This window comes from Mercenaria mercenaria, chromosome 14, assembly GCF_021730395.1.
Source record: "Mercenaria mercenaria strain notata chromosome 14, MADL_Memer_1, whole genome shotgun sequence".
NCBI lineage: Eukaryota > Metazoa > Mollusca > Bivalvia > Venerida > Veneridae > Mercenaria > Mercenaria mercenaria.
In genome coordinates this window covers 55,737,930-55,756,846 of record NC_069374.1, presented here as the reverse complement: position 1 = coordinate 55,756,846, position 18,917 = coordinate 55,737,930, and the positions used below count along the sequence as shown (strand labels likewise).

General features: G+C 33.8%; 1 protein-coding gene across 1 annotated transcript in view; it reads right to left on the bottom strand.

Moving 5' to 3' along the window:
• Positions 1–1,555: 1,555 nt before the first annotated feature.
• Positions 1,556–18,917, bottom strand: part of LOC123527043 (espin-like) — a 52,178-nt gene continuing 34,816 nt past the window's right edge. Inside the window, exons 7-12 of the mRNA XM_053522641.1 lie at positions 18,071–18,383; positions 13,285–14,515; positions 8,796–8,817; positions 7,339–7,488; positions 5,163–5,248; positions 1,556–4,601 (exon numbers count right to left, since the gene is read on the bottom strand). Of these exons, the coding sequence (XP_053378616.1) occupies positions 4,460–4,601; positions 5,163–5,248; positions 7,339–7,488; positions 8,796–8,817; positions 13,285–14,515; positions 18,071–18,383 (1,944 nt within the window). The 3' untranslated portion in view covers positions 1,556–4,459. The remainder of the gene's footprint in view (positions 4,602–5,162; positions 5,249–7,338; positions 7,489–8,795; positions 8,818–13,284; positions 14,516–18,070; positions 18,384–18,917) is intronic.

The following is an 18,917-nucleotide window of genomic DNA, read 5'->3' as shown; positions in this document are numbered from 1 at the left end:
ACTCTTTTGTCTACGGTTTTAGTGACACATAAATCATTATAGAGATTTCCCACCTTATGTTGGTAAAAGAAGAACCCTGTCGGTTATCCACGCATTATTTCGTGCACGGTCGAGCACCTGGGTAGAACCACCGACCTTCCGTTAGTCAGCTGAATGTCTTCGTCACATGGAAGAATACTACAAACGAAACTGTTTAAGCTCACAGTGGACACGTGAAATGAAGTCAGACCATAACCATTCGACACAGACGTCCCCTGCTAGATCACTCAAAAAACGATCATATAACAATGTCACAGTCATATGTCGACTTTTTTGTTTTGCTTTAACGGTGGAGGCTGTTTCATGCGCCCTATTAGACCTTTCTACCAAAAGGTCGTCGGGATATAAACAAAGTCTTTTACAAGACGGCTAAATGACTTGTTCACATGACGACATGAGCATGTCTCTAACACAAAAAGGTAAGGGGCAAGTATTCTAATTACTCAATCACAGTGGTCACCAAGCAAAATTACTGAAATGCACTTGTGAACCGAGTGTGAAATTTCTAGAAACAGCAATGTACAAATTACTGAATTACTAACAAAATGAAATTTTGTATTTTGAAGTAAACCACAATCAGTGCTTTATAGAAAACAAGACTTCTTTGAAACGAAAACTCCAGTAAAGCCTTAACATCATAGCGGCTGGCTGAGGTTACAACATAAGCAAAACAATGACCCAGTCTGAGAAAAATGTCCAAAACTTCTATCAAAAAGTGGTAAACAGTATTTTACCTTTTTTGCCAAATTATCGTTAATAACTTTTTTCAACTGGGAAAATTCAAAAATTATTTTGATGATAGGTAAGACAGAAACAGTACAAACTAAGTTGATCAAATAAAATGGAATGTTTGTTTCTGGTTACACAACATGAGGGTAAGTAGCTATCATACTCGATCTGGCTAATGTAAAATATATTTGTATACTTGTTTGATTAAGACTCAAGTATAATGAGCAGACACTGTTACCACTGACAACATTTCCAAGGTCAATGGCAATAAATCTTGAAATAATCATCTAAATTAATTACTATATAAGATTTCCTAAATATTACAAAACATACATTTATACACATTTTGCATATACTTGGTTTAGATTCATAAACAACACTTGAGGTATTGACACTGACTTCTAAGTAGTGCTAGACTCCCTATACTGGATGAAACACAATATTTCCTATCAAATTCAGGTGTTTAAAAAAACGTGTGGAAAACAGAAACAGAACAAAATGTTTTAGACAATCTACAGGTTTTGACAATTACAAAAAAAAAGGTTAGAATAGGTTACCGGAAGCAAAGAGCACCCCAAATACAACCAGAGAGCCATGTATTATAAAATAGGCCCGCAACATAAAGAAACTGTAGTGGAAAGATATAACTGATTGGTTGCTTTAAAAACATTTAAACCAGAGAAAAATGGGGCAAGGGGCAGAGAAAGGGTTGAGGGTGTTGGGGGAAGTAAAAAAGCAAGAAAACTTCTAGCATACACTACACTGCAGAACACAAAAGGAAACACCATTTAATTATACAAAATTTAATAACATTTTCAAGACCACCCCTTACATCATATAAGAGGGAAATAAAAAGTCAATATTATTCATTGATAGGCCTAGTAGAGACACATTATATTTTTCACCTAGAAGTGTGCTTTTTTACGTAATTTTGCTGGTAAGGCCTAAATAGGTCAGGACAGATTTTTGTCATACAATATTGCATGGCTCTATTTCTTGAAAAAAAAAATCATTAAAACACCCTTCTTTATAAATGAATAAGCACTATCAATATATAAAATATAATTATCAAAAATAATCCGACTATGGAATGTTAATAGACAGAAAGACCTTTAAACTTCTGAGACAGACATTTTTGGTAAAATATTATAATATAGTATAAATATGACATATCACAGGTACAGTTCATTTACAAACATTCATCATCAATAAAAACGCAAAAGGGCTATACTGACCCCAATAAGCTCATCTATAAAAGCTGAACAGTGTGTTGATATAACTGCTACGATATTACATATTAAGTTAATTGGATAAAAAGCAAAACTATCATATTAGCAGATTGTTCCTTGTATAATTTTAAAAGAGTTCTAGTGCCTGCAAATCTTATAAAAATTGCTGCATAGACATGCTACAAATAGATACATGTATAAAGTGAGAATTTTATCTTTTTTATGCCCAACTAAATAAAATCTTCTATCTCAGCATTTCTTGACAGTGAATTATTTCAAGTTTTTTCCTGTCTAAGCTTCGTTACATTTTTTTATCAGGACTATACTGGCACAAGAATATCCAAAATTTGGAATAATTAGCTTTAATGTTCAGAGATCTTGTTTGAAACAAGTGTCACTGCTGGGTTCCATACAAGTGATTGACTATTGACACTCAACTAAGCTTAGTACCCAAAAGAGTCAGAAACAACACTGTAATGATATAAATACACAACAAAGAGACTTTTAGGATGCATGTTTCTACAAGGCAACCAAACACTGCTTATTTATATGCACCCCCTCCCTTAAGGGCCACAACTATTCCCATATAGAAATATTTTTTCACACACAATCCCTGCATTAATGGGGAACATTTTGGAATTACAACTGGTGGCAAGTAATTTGCATAAAACATTTAAAGATACAGTAAGCCCAAATTACATATTTCAAAATATGAACAAATGCAAAACAGTATTTATGTTAAAACGAAACAGTGTGTAAATGTAAATACTACTCTATGTTAGATTTAAAACAATACTGACAAATAAATGTACAGATAAAATTCGTAACATGTGTAATTCTACTAAAAGAATATCATAACAAATGGCTGTTCTAATGTTACTAGATATGATGCTAAATTGTGAATTATGCTCTGCAATAAACAGTTTATATCTTAACCAACTTAAATATGTGTTTTCTAGATTTCAATAAATATCTAATGATATGAGCACAGTATATCATTAAAGCTTTCAATCACTATCATTCATAATACAAAGTACAAACATACATTTTGAATCAACTTCAAATGTTCTCCTTTAGATTTTTGTGTTCAAGTCAATATTCATACAAACCTGTATACAGTTGGACTCCGTTTGCTCAAACTAGGATAATGGGAGCATTATCCTTGGATTAAACTCGGCATCAGGTCCCCACAAAATACCTGTATAATGTGTATTGTTCGATGGTTCGAAATACCGGTAACTCGAACAAATTTGGACAGTCCTGGCATGTTTGAGCAAGCGCAGTTCGACCGAATTAAAACAAATCTTGCTAAATAATTTTTTAAGGTAAACAAATAAAATATCAGTTTAGCCAACACTTCTCACTCTCCAGCTCTGTCACAGAGACAGACGTCCTAATATTTAAGCAAATACCAGAACAAAATGCATGTAGGTTTCTACAAAAAATACACAACTTCCTTCCACTTATTACATGAAGACTAAATAAGGTATTCTGAGTAGGGCTGGGACGATTTTAAAATTTTGAAACCGGTTAATGTTTTGTCTGAAATCGAATCGAACCGGTTAATCGGCCGCCATGTGGAAAATGTTGTTTTTCTTTCCTGACGACCGTATTTCCGTACTTCCAGCAGCTGACTTCATTAGAAACTTACTGAATTTATTGTTTGCAAGCTGTGTGACAACTGATAAGTCATATTTTGGTGTATTTTATTTTAAATATATCACGACATGCAAATCCGAGACTACTGATTGTCTTCAGTAGATGGGTTTTAGTGGAAATATAACTTTGGATCTATGTGCTGGTCAAAGAAATGTATAAAAATAAAGTACGACTTGTGATGTTTATTGTCTGACCGCAATTACCGGTTTTACAAAACTGAAACCTAGAAATCGAATCGGATCCGATTAACTGAGTAATCGTCCCAGTCCTAATTTTGAGGCCTGTCACCACATTAATGGTAGAGAAAAAAATTACAAAGCTACAAATTCTATTTTCTCACATCATTGGCCAATAATGGGAAAATTCATATAAGCCTTTGCAAGAGTAACTACAAGTTTTTGATTATAGAATAAGAACAATGTATGACATTTTCAAAATTATAAAAAAAGACCAAACAATTGTCAAACAATAAAAAATGTTTCTTTGTGAATATAATATTTCACATTAATGAAAAGGCCTTTTTGCGAATATGATGATATTTCACATTAATACCAAGACCTGCTTGTGAACTCGTTAGATATGTTAGATAATAGATATGTTAGAAATGCATGAAAAATAGGTGATCAATATACAAGGATTCTGTACTGCTTAAAGCAAAGGGATCTTTGATTAAATAGTGAGTTTGTTTTCCTTTTCTCCATAATAGAATATAAGGGTTTTTTTCTTTTTCCATAATGGAACACAAGTTTTCTTTTTTCTTTTTCCATAATGGAACAAAATATACATGTTAAAAAACAAAGATTTCATCTTTTCTGAAGTTCACGTTGCCATGGTGCTAATTCCCCATCATCACTAGTGCTAGGTGTAACATTTACAGCTGGGACACGTTTTGTTCCCGCCTTTTTCTGTGCCTGCTGTTCCTGTATGCGTTTCTCCTCTTCTGCCCTGTAAGGTAAAGACCATATATTTACTACAGAACCAATGTATGCCCTCTCTATAATATGTCATGCATTTTTCCTGCATGATCTCACAATGCAGTTCTCCATCACTATGAACAAATGTTTTCAACTTGCTTCATTCACAGTTCTACTAGTTGTTTTATACAATTGTTAAGGTTTGGTTAGGCCCAAAGCAACTCATGGAAGGCATTTGAAAATCATAGGATGCCAACATTGCAACAGCTGTAAGGCCAAACATTCAAACTTGTTTATTAACAATATCCCCCATTCACACGTCTCTACACATTTGGACATTGCCCGCAGTCATGCAACCTCTGATTGGCAAATGAAGACTCACCATTTCCTATTCTTATCATCTAGAGATGGTACAATTTCACCTGCTGTAATGGAACACCTGCTAACAATAACCAGTATTTCAATTCCTTAGCATGGATTTCGTTACTTTTAATGACAGACCACCTGTTCATACACACACAACTTATTCCAATTCCAAATGATGGTCCTTTAGTTGCATTTTATATTTCAAGAATATTAAATGTATTCAAACCTGGCTTCAGCTTCTTTTTCTTTCCTTTCTACCAGAGCTCTCTTCCAGGCAGGCATATTCTTAAACCTACATTCCCGCTCTTCAACCTAAAAAAGAATGCTAGCAACATTACATTCAAGTAAATACCTTGAGCAGAGTACACAAAAGTACAGATCTTATTGTGATATGGCTAAGTCAAAAACAATAATTGTATATGAAAGTCCTGATGATATGTGAATGTCCACTTCATATTGATGATGTATTCCAAGGTTCATCGAAATTTGATGGAAACTGAAGAGATTAGTACACAAGATACAGTTGTTATATGGCTACGTCTTAATAGGGGTCATGACTCAAAAATGATCAGACATGAAAGTCTTGACAATATGCGAACGTCCAGTTCATGTTGATGATGTATTCGAATGCTCATGTCAAGTAGACATGGTACAGATGTTGCTATAATATGGGCAAGACAAAACAAGAGGCCTACTGAAACAAGAACACCGCCTTGCGGAAGCAGACGCTCATCTGATTTTTTGGATCCATATAATGGAAATATTGACCTACCCATGTTTATTTCTAAGCCCAAAAGGGGCCATAATTGTTGCAAAAAGCAATGCAGAGTTACAGTACTTGCTATGCAGTGTCAGCTTTTAATGGCGAATAACTGAAGTTTAAACTAAGATTTAAAGCAAGCTTTGACCATAAAGGAGAAAAGTTGACCTGAACGCAAAACTTAAGCAAGAAATCTGATATCTTGTAAGTCCAAATGGGGCCATAATATTTGAAAAAGCAAGACAGAGTTATGTTTCCTGCTGTACAGAGTCATCTAATGATGGTGAACAAATGTTGCAAGTTTTAAAGCAATAGCTTTGATAGTTTAGGAGAAAAGCTGACCTAAACATACAACTTAACCAGGCAACGCCGACGCCGATACCAACACTGACGCTGATCAAATGATTACAATAACTCATCATTTTTCCCCCCAAAAAATCAGATGAGCTAAAAATAATGCCTGAACATGAAAGCCCTGATAATATGCACATAAAATGTTAGTCTCACATAGAAATAGTGAAACCTAAACTTAAATCCACATAACACATGTATTTTCTTGTTGATATAAACTTTCAAAATTAATATATATTAATTACATATTAACTATGGCACTTGCCCACATTCAAACAACCCTCATTTTAAACTTTTTAAATCCCAGTTGCAATTGAAATATTCACAAATCATCTTTTTGTTGAGCAACACATCAAAGATTACCCTCATAATTTCTAGAAAAAAGTTCCAATGTTTCTATATGAGGTGCAAGCTAATACCTCCACAGAGAGCCAATGTTTTGATAAGAACTAAAAAGGAAAATGGGGATAACTTGATAAAACAATCAAGACAGAATGACATTTGATTTTCCTGTGCTGTTTTCCTCTTATTGTCATCTATCCCTTTATCAAATTAAATTTCATTCCCCTAAGTGTCATATTTATTGTGTTAAACTCTTTTCCATAGACTGTTTGCCTGCATTTCTGTATTACACTGCCCTCACTAATAAAGGGAGATAACCACACATTACATTCTTAATGAATCAGCATCTGCTCTTAAGTCCTAAAATCTGTCAGACAGACTTTAAAACATTAAAAATTATCACAGTTCCTTATCGAAAGGACAGTATAGTGGAGAAATCGGAAATGTTAGCTTATTGAGAAGTACACATTACAGCAAATGCCATCAGATAATTTACTATTTCAGATAAAGTCTAGTCTGATGAAAAAATTGATGTCTGTCTCCTACCAAATCCAATCCCCATGTGACTGGGGATAGTAATAGGAGTTAAAAGTTACGTGAAATCATAAATATTCTTGGTGCACTAATATTTGTGGATTTGTTGTTTATCTATGAAATTAAATCCCAACAAGATTATAAAATTCCCATTCATTCTATACACTCAAAAGTTAAAAGCTATGTATTCACAGCCCCAACAAATAGATATCTCGGTAATATCACCAAATTTCGACTCCACAAATTAAATTATCTCAAGGTATAGTGAAGATGGGGATCGTGGCGTGCCATAAAACCTGGAAGCATCACAGACAACAATGCCAGGATGAGAACTAAAGCCTTCAAGATTCAAAATGTTTGTTTTGTATAAATGATTTCCCTATCAAATATCAACATACACTTGTCTACTGCTAACCTTTCTATGTTCTAGAGTTTCTTTCATAGTTTTCTCTGCAATCTGTCTAGCCTGAAGTTGGACCTTCCATGCAGGGAGACTCTCTTTGTTTGGTACTTTATCAACAAAATTTTTAGGGTCCCACTCGCCAGTCAGCTCTACCTTTGAATCCTAGAAGTTTATAAAAAGTTAAGATTGTTCTAAATCATATACTGGGTATCTTTAACATCTTACATCTTAAAGCACCATAAAATCTGCTTCCTACTTTATTATAAAGTTTATGCATTACAAGCTGTGTTTCACTATACCTAAGAGCTACTTAGCAAGCACTTGCTCAAAATAGAGATATTTAAAATGAATTCAGAATAAAAAAACTTGATACCAATTATTATTACAGAATTTGTTTTTCTCACTTTGGGAAAACATTTTACAGCAAAATAAATTTAAATCCAAAAATTGATTATTATTTTTAAAAAGGGCTTCTCCCAAAAAGGCAATTGGTACCCACCAAGTCATTTTTTTGTTTAAAGATTTTATATTGAACAAATTCCAAAGAAACAAAACTTTACTGAAAACTCCCTTTGACCCATTAGCACTATTGTCTTAGCAACAACTCGCCAATAAGGTCTTTTGGGCGTCAGGGTTTTGGCACCGGCCAGACTTTTTAATTTTACACCCATCCTTTTGTGCCGCTTCAGTTCACTATAAACACTAGAAAACTGCCTCAATAGCTTTCACTTGGCATCAGGGTGCACGCGGGATTTCTCATTCCGCATAAATACCCAACGGGTTAAAAATAAAACACAAACCACCCCCAAACAATCTACTCCTTGGAATATATCACCCGAGTTTTTCATCTTGAAATAAAGATTAACATCGCTTACCATAAATATATCAATAACACAAAAAAAAAAGGGGAACAGGGCGAAAAATGTACTTACAACATAACATTTTGTGGATACTCGGGATTTGTTGGCTTTAACTAAAATTAAATTGCAAAAACAAGAAATTTTTATTAATTCATCTCTAAATTTTTAAATCCCAACAAGATTTCTTTTTTTGTCAAAGCACAAAATTATTCCCCAAATCAAAGCTTCACAGTATTTGGAAATTTTAATGTTGACTGCTTTTAAATTTTTCAAAACTAACAACTTCTTCTATTTTCCTGTACGGGATTAGTCACTTTGAAACAATAACCAAGACAAAATTTAAAAGGGAAATTTTACTTAGTTTTTATAGATTACAAAAAAATAATTTAGCCCCCAGGGGAAAACCCAAAATAGGGGGTTTTCGACCACATGGATCCGACCACCTGCGCATCCGCGCAGTCTGGCGGGCCAGCGTTCCTAACATTTTCTCCAAATTTCCCAAAGGCTTGAAACAACAGAGGGCCTGCCAACTGCGCAGATGGCACCTATCCCTTGGGCCAAACCCACAAATTGGTTTCTCATGCACGCTCAATTAAAAATTGACCTAACCGATTCAAAGAAATCCACCTGTCTAAAAACAATCAATAAAAAACGAGTAAAAAAAACATACTAGCATGTAACAGATGTCAATTACAATTTTTAAAGGTCTAAAGTTAATATTTCAATACCAATATAATTATGCTGCATAACAAAAATCTTTTCTTTAAATTTATTTTTTTTTTTTTTTTTTTTTTTTTTTAGTTTTTGGTTTTTCTGCAATAAACATGCAATATTTTACTTTTTTCCCCGAGAACAATTTCATGAAAAACTACCTTACAGCAACTACGTCCGCAATAAAACCCACAAAATGGGCAAGGGCCATCAAAATCACAAATAACTTTTATAATGGGAAATAAACTGAAAGGACTGATAAATATCTTCAAGTAACCCACCATCATAAATCAGTTCATGTAAAAAAACTTTTCCTTAAACAAATTTTTAGACTTTAACAGGACCCATCTTTCGTGACTGAGGTTTGGGCATACGACAACAAAAACAAATTTTAAAATTGTGAGCATATTCACAATTCCTTCTATCATTTAAATGTTTTTAAAAAAACTCTTTTACTTTTACATTATTGTAGAACCATATTTTTGTCATATTTTTTTTCCCTTTTTGTAACAGCAAACCCCCTGTTATAGCAAAAAAGAAATGGACATACATATTCTCCATATTGCCCTTTTTCCTTTACCAAGTTTCATGAAAAAAAGCTTTTTACTTTAAAAATTTTCACAGGTTCCACTTTGTATGAGGGGTCCCTGATGGATGGGGGGATGGAACATCAAAATAAAATTTTACTGTCCTTGGCAGGGATAATAAATTTTTTTTTCATATTGAATTTAACAAAGCTAAAGAATTGCAGAACCCATTGTTTCTGTTTTACCCCCCTTTTTCTGACAGGCTGTTTACGTCTGTGCAATATCAAAAGTAGTGCTTTCTTAATAATGACTAATGTAATTATTTGGACAGCAGCCTTTTCTGAATACAATGAAAAAATTTTTTCAATTAAATTTTCAAAACGTTTAAAATAGGGAAGAGGGACTTGGTGATTTTTAAAATTTTTCCCCCTTTATTGGATACGTCCAAAATAATAAAATTGTAAGAGGCCCCCATCTTTGGGAACCTTTGACTTTATCGCTGTTTTGCCTATGAATATCTCATTTCTAAGGTTGAGATATCTTGCTTTTTGTTAAATTAAATGCGGAAATGTCAAAATTAGCATTTAAAGTGTTTATAAATATGTATTTTGAAGGCTTTTTTAAATAACAGTCATGATGCCCATTTACTAGTTCTTTTAATCATATGTTACAAATAAATAGCGATAAAAACAGAGTAACCCAAAATGAAAGACCTATTATTAAATGGTAGAAAGGGAGAAAATGCCCAAAGTCCCTTGTGGAAACAACTAAAAAAAGAAAGACACAGACATTTGAAAATACTAGCACAAAAAAGAACCCATTGGAACTTTGTGTGTACAATTTTTCTGAATGTCATTACCAAATATGGTTTTAAGTCAAAATTACTTTAAATGCCACATATTAAGTCAAGGTATATACTTTTACATTTGAACTAAGGTTAACATATTTTGTCCAATTTTTTTCTACATTACTTTAAAACATATAGTATGCATGTCCATAAAGAAAGAATGGTGATGTCACTGCACCCAAAATGGCCACAACTGAAATAGAAATAGGACTTTCAAATAACTACATCTTTTTACAATTCCAGTGCCATTGTCGTATCTTTTTCTTTTCTGTTTAAGACTAAGACTAATAAAGCTCCCTAGTGAGGTGCCAAGCAGCAACCCTATTAAATGCAGAACCTTGTTATTTCAACTTTGTCTGAAAACAAAAGCTTTTTAAATACTTCAAACTTGTAGTTTCTGCTTTCTCTGTAATCTAAATGTCTTACTCGGGGAAAAAACAGACTGTTGCTTTTAAAATTTTCCTCTTTATCAAAATTTAAAAAAAATATTCTACAAAGACTGCATAAAAAGAAATATAAAATTAAATGAAAGAAAAACAGCAATGTTAGGTTTTCAGCTTAAAGCTTTCAAATAATTAAAATGTCTCAAGTGTGTACATCCTGTCCTTGAATTTTTCTTTTTGGTGTTGTATAAGATTTTGCCATCATGTTTTTTCTTATGGGATGATTTGAAGACCACTCAGAATAAAGACTTACATTGGCTATTTAAAAAACGTGCTAAGCAACAACAAATCAATGCTGCTTTTCGATGGTCCCCAATTCAAGTTTTTTTTATAATTTTGGGTGCAGAACTTGTAATTCAAAAAAACAATTAGGCCCAAAAATTGCAGGATCTATTTTTTAGGTCCAAACATTTTTGGAAACCTACCTACAAAAGATGAAAAAAAGAAGTTCAAAATAAGCATAAAAATGTTGTTAATTCCTGTTGCATTTATACCCAAAGAAAAAACTGTATGTATTTTTAAGAACTTAACAATGTTTAAAAAGCTTAAATTTTTGAGGTGTAATCTTGTAAATTTTCCCAAGTTTTAAAATTTCCTTGTAAGTTATAACATTTTGAAATTATTTTTTTTTCTGCCCAAAAACCAAAAACCTCCTCCCAAACATAAATCCCAAATTTGGGATGCCTACAGATATGGAATCACAGTAAGTGATTTCCATCTAGGTATGAAAAATAAAGGGGAGTAAAAAGTATTCGAGATGGAAGGCCTTGCGTAAACATGCATTTTTACAATAAAAAATTAGTTCCATCAGTTATGCTGATAAGAAGACTATGTGGGGAACTTAAAAAGGACCTCGAAATTTTCCTTTTTGGTTCAATAATTTTATGGGATCGCATGCAGTTTTGCGTTCAAAGGAATTTAGAAAAACATTTGAAATATTTTTTAAGGAGTTTTAATGCAGTTTCCAAAGAGTTCAAAGGTGAAATGGATGTTGACTGTAAATATTCTACTGATTATTTAAAATGTAAAACAACTCCTATAACTTTTTTTTTGGTAAATGGTAGCTTTAAAACAATAATTTTAATTTAAGAAAATTTTTTAGATACTTCAAAATGATGTGGGATAAATCCAAATAAACTTTTACATTAATACATAATAATGCAATAAGCTTTCCTTTTTCAGATGAATTACACTGTTACTGCGCATGCAGAAGTTTTATGGTAATTAGTACAATGGGAGCAACAAGAGGGTCATGAAGGACCTAAATTGCTCACCAGACAGCTCAAACAAATATAACTATAAAAATATTATATGGGAAAAAACCCTGTACACCCAAAAAACAAAAGGGTGTACTATTTTGACAAAATCCCCGGGCAGCCCCAAAAATGCACAGTTTCTGCCAAAATAGTCAGAAATATAGGTGTGAATTTAAGCAAAAAGTATGACACTTGAAAATGTTCCATGTGCTCAAAAGATATGGACTGGACATGACAAAAGGCAAATATCAAATTGTGACCTTGACCTGACAGAACAAGGTCACAGGCGCCACACACCTTTTAGGCTTAGACAAACATTTTAAAAAAAGTCATTTCAAAATCATTCCATGGTTAAGAGATATGAAGCAGGGGGGGAAAAGGGAAAAAAAATGTAAATTTTTAAAATAGTCAAAATTTTTAAAAATAGATCCCATAATTAAAAGGCACCCTGTATAATGCGCAAACCCCCCACCCCCACCCCACCCCTATTTTAGCGCAAATCCTGGGGGAAAAAAATTTTTTTTCAATTTTGGGAAATGGGTGGAAAATGAAAGTGGTTTACAAACATTTTTTGTTTTTCAAAAATAAAATAATAAAAAATCATTATATTGTTGTTTCTTTTTTTTAATTAAATATTTTTGAAAAAAATAGAACGCAATTTTTCAATATTTCAGATGGTATCTTTCAAACATGAGCTTCTCAATTCAAACCGATAACAACAGGTGTGATAGTCTTTTTGTTATGATCAAATGGCCAGTAATTATCGGCAAATAGAGTGTCACCTCGTGTCAATTTTGTTGTTCACAGTTTGATCTTGGTTAAAAATAATACTCGATCTTTAATCAGTATCATAATATTTGTTATTTTTTAAATATTTCTTTCATCAAAATACTTTTAAATCTATATGAAATTAATTTTGTTTGAAAGAAAAATAAACCACTTGATCTTTTACAGAAAGTAACTTAGATTTTAGTGCAGACAGTTAGTGCTTTACCAAGATGGCAAAAATCGTAAACAAACTTGAAGTTGGAAAATCGTCTATACCTGTGTATTATATACACACACGATTCTGGGGTGGTCCCGGGAGTTAAATAACTGTGATTCATACATGGGTATCTACAGTAATCACCTTTAAGAGATGTTTTGTTATAAAGTTGATGCCAGGACCACAGAAGAGGGATGCCAGTCCATCTGCCTATACTAATAGCCCAACCTGGCGAGCTAAAAAGAATGAATTCACGATCCCTCTTACTACGTATTCAAGTTTAGAATATCAACTTCTCAAATAACAATAATACAACAAAAACCCGTCACCTTTCTTGATTAACTAACCTAGCAGGTAATGAGGCAGACTTTCTTTTGACTGCTTCTGACACAGAATTACGAACAACAGACTGACTCCCTACTGCAGGTGGTGGTGGTGGCGGTGGTGGTGCTGGTACAAAAGCTGGCTGGTTCCCTGATCCAAGCTGTGGTTCAGGTGGTGGAGAAAGCGGAGCACTACGTTCTTGATTACTATTTACATGGGTAATGGTGGGCGCAGGTGGTGGGGGAGGGGGTTGCTGAGGAATTACAGGTGCAGTATGGGGTGCAGGTACTGATGTGGTCTGATTCCCATAACCAAGAATTTTAGGTGCATTGTGGGTAGGCTTTATAAAATCATCTTCCATAGGCTTTGAGATTAAGTTTTCCTTTGGTTTAGACACAGGTACTGATGAAATAACAGGGGGAGGTGGAGCAGAGGGGATACTCTGTGGTGCAGCAGATGATATATCTGCATGATAAACATCACCAGTTGCAAGAAGTGTGGGGTTCCCATTCACCATAGCATGCGTGTTATCCCTGAACATTTCTAAGTTAGTCACATGACTTCTAGCATTCTGGGGTGCAGTGTGTGTATAGATATTGGTTACATGTTGAGTAATTAGTACAGACCCGCTTTTCTCATGAACACCATTTCCAACCTTGCTGTCTTCTGAAATGTCATGGTGGTAACCATTGCTGTTTATTTTTTCTGCCGTAACAGCAGTATTTCCTGTTAAGGGCTTTATAACAGATAAATTGTCTCTTTCATTTTGTTCATTCACACCCTTGACCGACTCATCCATTTTTGTATCAGTTTTAATATAACTTGTTTTTGTTTGAAATGTTACACTTTTTGATTCTCTCTGTCCCAATAAAGCAAATTCAGTTTTGTTTTGTGTCTGTTTGCTTACACTAGCTACTGATGCATATGGATTTTCTTCTAAGAGGATGTTTCCATGGTGTGCTGGCAAAAGAACTTGTTTTTCTGACTTCCTGTATATAGATGCATTCTGGGTAATTTTGTCTTTCTCAACTTCCTGTGTTGCTACTGCTATAGCATCATCCAGATGAGATAATGAACTAAGAGAGGAACTAGAACCAGACTGACTGTTATTTCCTCTGTTTAGTTTTGAGTCCACAGACCAGTCCTGAGAGAAATTTCTTGGAATTCCAACTGGAAATTCGTCTGAGTCGGCACGAGCAGAAACTGAACCAGTGTCTTCTGTCTCACCTCTACCATCTGAAAACAATACAACTATCATGAAAAACAACTGATGTGTTCAAAAAAGGGAAGCAATATAAGGTCATCATCTTTATATGTGCATTGGGGAATGACGAATTAAACACTCATATCTTTTTCTTACTTCAACAAATGCAAAACATTCTTACAACATTCAAAACTGACCACATTTACTTGCAGCAATTTTGAACTAATGGAACATCTCAGAAACAGTTGAAAACTGATCACACATATTTCTAAATGTCATGCTTTCAAAATGCTGTTTCATAAGAAAGGAAGGCATTTTCTAAACACTTTACTTACAAAATGTCCAGGTGTTTAATGACATTATATGGCAATGTAGGGATAACTCATGTTTTTTCGTGTTATAACATCTGTTGAATCCTGAGGGATTGGTACCAACGATTCACCGAAGGATTCTGAAGATGTTGTAAGACAAAAAGAACATGTGCTAATGCTATTCTAGCATAAAATGTATGACAAGAAACGCGGCAATGCCACGAAATCAGGTTTTCAACACTTTTCATAAGAATAAAAAAGTATACTGAATCACAGTGCACCACTTTAAAGCACAACCCTAACCCTAACCTAACCCTAACCCTATTTTTGTAACAATGACCTTGACCTTGATCCCAGAAACCCCAAAACCAATCCCAAGCTACAACTTTATATAAGTTTTCTATACACCAAGTTTCATCATGATAGCTCATTCCTAAGTTAAGTTATTGACCGGAAACCCTTTTTCTATTTTAAGTAACAGTGACCTTGACCTTGACCCCAGAAACCCCAAAATCAATCCCAGCCTTTGTCATGATATAAGCTACATACATACCAAGTTTTATTCAAATATCTTTACCGAAACAAAAGTTACTGACCGGAAACACCAGTTTGACGCCGCCGCCCATCTGCCCGCCCGCCCGACCAACGACATACCCCAATCTAATAACTCTAAAAACCAGGTCAATAAATATAGTGTCCCTCAACATCATTAAATTTCCATAAAAATGCATGGTAAATTAAGTCTGTGTTGTTTTTTCATGCTGACGTAATTTTCTTTTGAATTATCTGTTTTAGGGCTGTAATGCGTTTACACTTTGCCATGAAATGCGCATATATAAAAAGGTGTTGCAACAGCACGTGAGCATGAGAATCTTTCTGTTAAAACACATTTTCTCTCCTGTTCAAACACCACCGAAAAGTGACAATAACAGCAGTTTTATGCTAGAATATATGGTGTCACAAGAAAACCAGCCACTTTAAATCCTTTTGTTTATTATTGTGCGTTTTAATCTACCTGGCAGGGCTGGATTTCGTGACGGCCCTCTGCATTATTGTGCAGGAGTATATCCGGCTACTAATTTCTTATTCACTGGCCATCTACCTTACATTTATTGAAACCAATGTAGTGTTGAATTTTAATCGTTGTTTACCAAAAGAATACGGAATTAAACAATTATATTGCTCTACCTATTTCGCTCGTTTTTTTTTTTGAGATTACCATTATTTGCATAAGTCAGAGATTAACTCCACCACGCCAGCTCAAAAATAAAACACACAATACTTTGTATAGACACACCTCATATCAAAATGTAACTGTAAAATCATGTGTTACTTCAGAGAAATGCTCAGCTCTTCAATAATTATGTCCTCATTTTCCTAAAACAAACTCGGCATAAAAGCTTTTATTCAATACAGCTGCATAAGATATTCTATGAAGGCATCAAAAGGTTTCATTTAAGAATAAAAACATCCCAATCCTTCATTTTCCTCCGTAACATAATTAGTCCAGTAATGGATTCCATTGATTGCAAGTATATTATCCAAGTTCAACTAGAACTGTCACACGAGTGATGAATACCCCCACAATACGGTCTTGTCACAGAAGAATGGCAACCATAAGAAAGACGTGGCCACAAGAAGGTGCAATTTAAATCAAACTTGACCTGTATTTTATGATGTTACACCTGTGTACAAAAAACATTTAAATCTGTCAAGAACTGTCATTGGAGTGTTTAATGACTCCAACGGTGGATGAATATTACACAACAGCTTGAGTGAGTTAAAAAATATCAAATAATAACGCTTTTGAAATAATGCAGGAAATTTACATTCTTCTTGCATTTTTACCAATATCTTACATTTATTTTCACTCATTTTATCATTTTTCAGTGTCATATATACGTTCAATGCTAAAGTTGGGGGGGAATGAACATGTTGAAAAAGTTCACCAAAATGGTGGCCCAGTAGCTTCAATATAGTTCTAACAGGAGGTTTAATTCTTTCATTATAGGTAACTATAAAAGCAAAGGCATTATACAAATTTGTTCAGAAATATAATGCAAGCATCCTTTTAAAAAAATTACAAGACTTACAAGTTTTAGGGAGTCATGGTTTTTTTTCTGGAAGAACTTCCCTAAATACAATTTTACTAAATCACTAGACCCCATCTGAAATTAAGATGTAGATGAACATTTTCAAGCTCTGGTAATGCCTGTAGTTCTAAGAAAAAGCTAAAAGAACAATAATTTACTAGGCAAGTAATGTTTTACTTAAATATTACAGCATGAGACTTCATAAGGAATATAAAACTTGAGTATGGAGACCAGTCTATGAGTGCAGGTTTACCATTGGTCAGTTTCAAGTCTGTGCTCAGGATCAACCAATCAGAAGCTGGAAAGTTGTGACTGGTCTCCAAACTCAGTTTATCATAATGTCATGCAGGCCCAGTTTCCTCCTGCAAGTTCTTGAACTGTTTTGTCTGCACTGAATTTTGATAGAGTGCTGAGAATTGGGATTTTTCACTCAGCTCCTATGTCCATTATCATCAGCAAAATTTTGACAATTTGAAAAAAAAAAAAAAATTATGATCTGCTATAGTATTTTGCTTATATTCAAACTATACTTCCAGGAACTTTAAGTATGTTTTACAGAAGGCATTAGTTTCATTGTGCAATTCAGATTTAATGTTGTACTTCTAAAAGTTTCAACATCAAAAATCAAATCTACTATACCTCTGTTAGACTTCCACATTCTTCTCTATTCAGTTTTCAATTTCACAAAATAAGGAAAGAAAGTAATTTGTTTTCTCAGTTATTTGTAATAACCAAATTAGTTTAGACAGAACTGCAGACAATTTCAATATTTTATCAGTGCACCTGTTTATGGCCAAAGAAGATAACTGCTACAATAGAAAGATCAGCAATGAGTTTCTCATTCCAAATAAGTTAATAATTCCCATAACTTATCTTCTTTTTACTAATAGCAGGTGGGCAGTCTTTTATTATCATTCTAAACATGTAAAACAAAGAAGTGAATGGAAATGTACATGTGCAATATACTGTAGACACAAATCTATCGCCTTGTCATTCTTTTACATGAACACCTATAAACTAATTTCACCAGTTTTATAATTTCACGAATTTGAATAAATGTATTTATTATAAAATAATATCTCAAAATGAAATTCAAAAACAGCTCGATTCCAAAAACTGAACTCCCTTCACAACTTCCACAAACTTTATACTATCAATTTCTTACCAAAAAAAATTCTATTACCTGTTAGAAATGTACCATTAATCACTGGTTGTTGTTGTAGTTGATAGCCGACCGGGGATCTAGCACGTACTGGGCTCTGCCTCCCTGTTGGCTTGCGCTGGTTACCTATCCCAGAATGCACAGTGACCTTAACGGCTTGCCCCTGAGTACCATTTACAGTAAAACCATTATGAAGAGGTTCTGGCTGAACATGAGTAGTGTATAATGGGTAATTTGAAGTGTAACCATTGGTTACGACAGAATGTCCCGGTTGTGGGGCAGGTCTTGGACTCTGCACAGAATGTAAGTATGCCACGTCTTCATCAATCACAAACTGTAATAGTTTCACACAAACTGTAATTAATTTCAAATATATGCACATTACATTATACTCTAAAACTGAGACGCAGATTTTAAAATGCTCAACTTTCTCTATCCCCTTTAATTTCTATAACAACACCAGCTATCTATATAGTAACTATACTATCTCAAATATTCACTGTTACCACTGCAAAAAAGACCAGCAAAATGGGCATTTACTAAACAACTTAAAGTGATCACTAATTTGCATAAAGTATTTAATTTCTAGCAGAAGCAGTTGGATACTGATAAACATTTTAACATCTCTAAATCTCTCTAAATTTATGACTATTTAACATATAAGGGAGAATAAAGAAGAATGGGAAAAAAAGCAACAGATATACTATAATTTTTCGGAAAAATTAAATATGAACAAGCATGGTTACATTCGAGGTGAACATTAAAGGTAGTGGACCCATAATGATAATCAGCTATTTCTGTGTGGTTACATATTGTTTGCATCATTCAGCCATCTAACAGAAAATTGACACCCAAACTCTGTTTATTT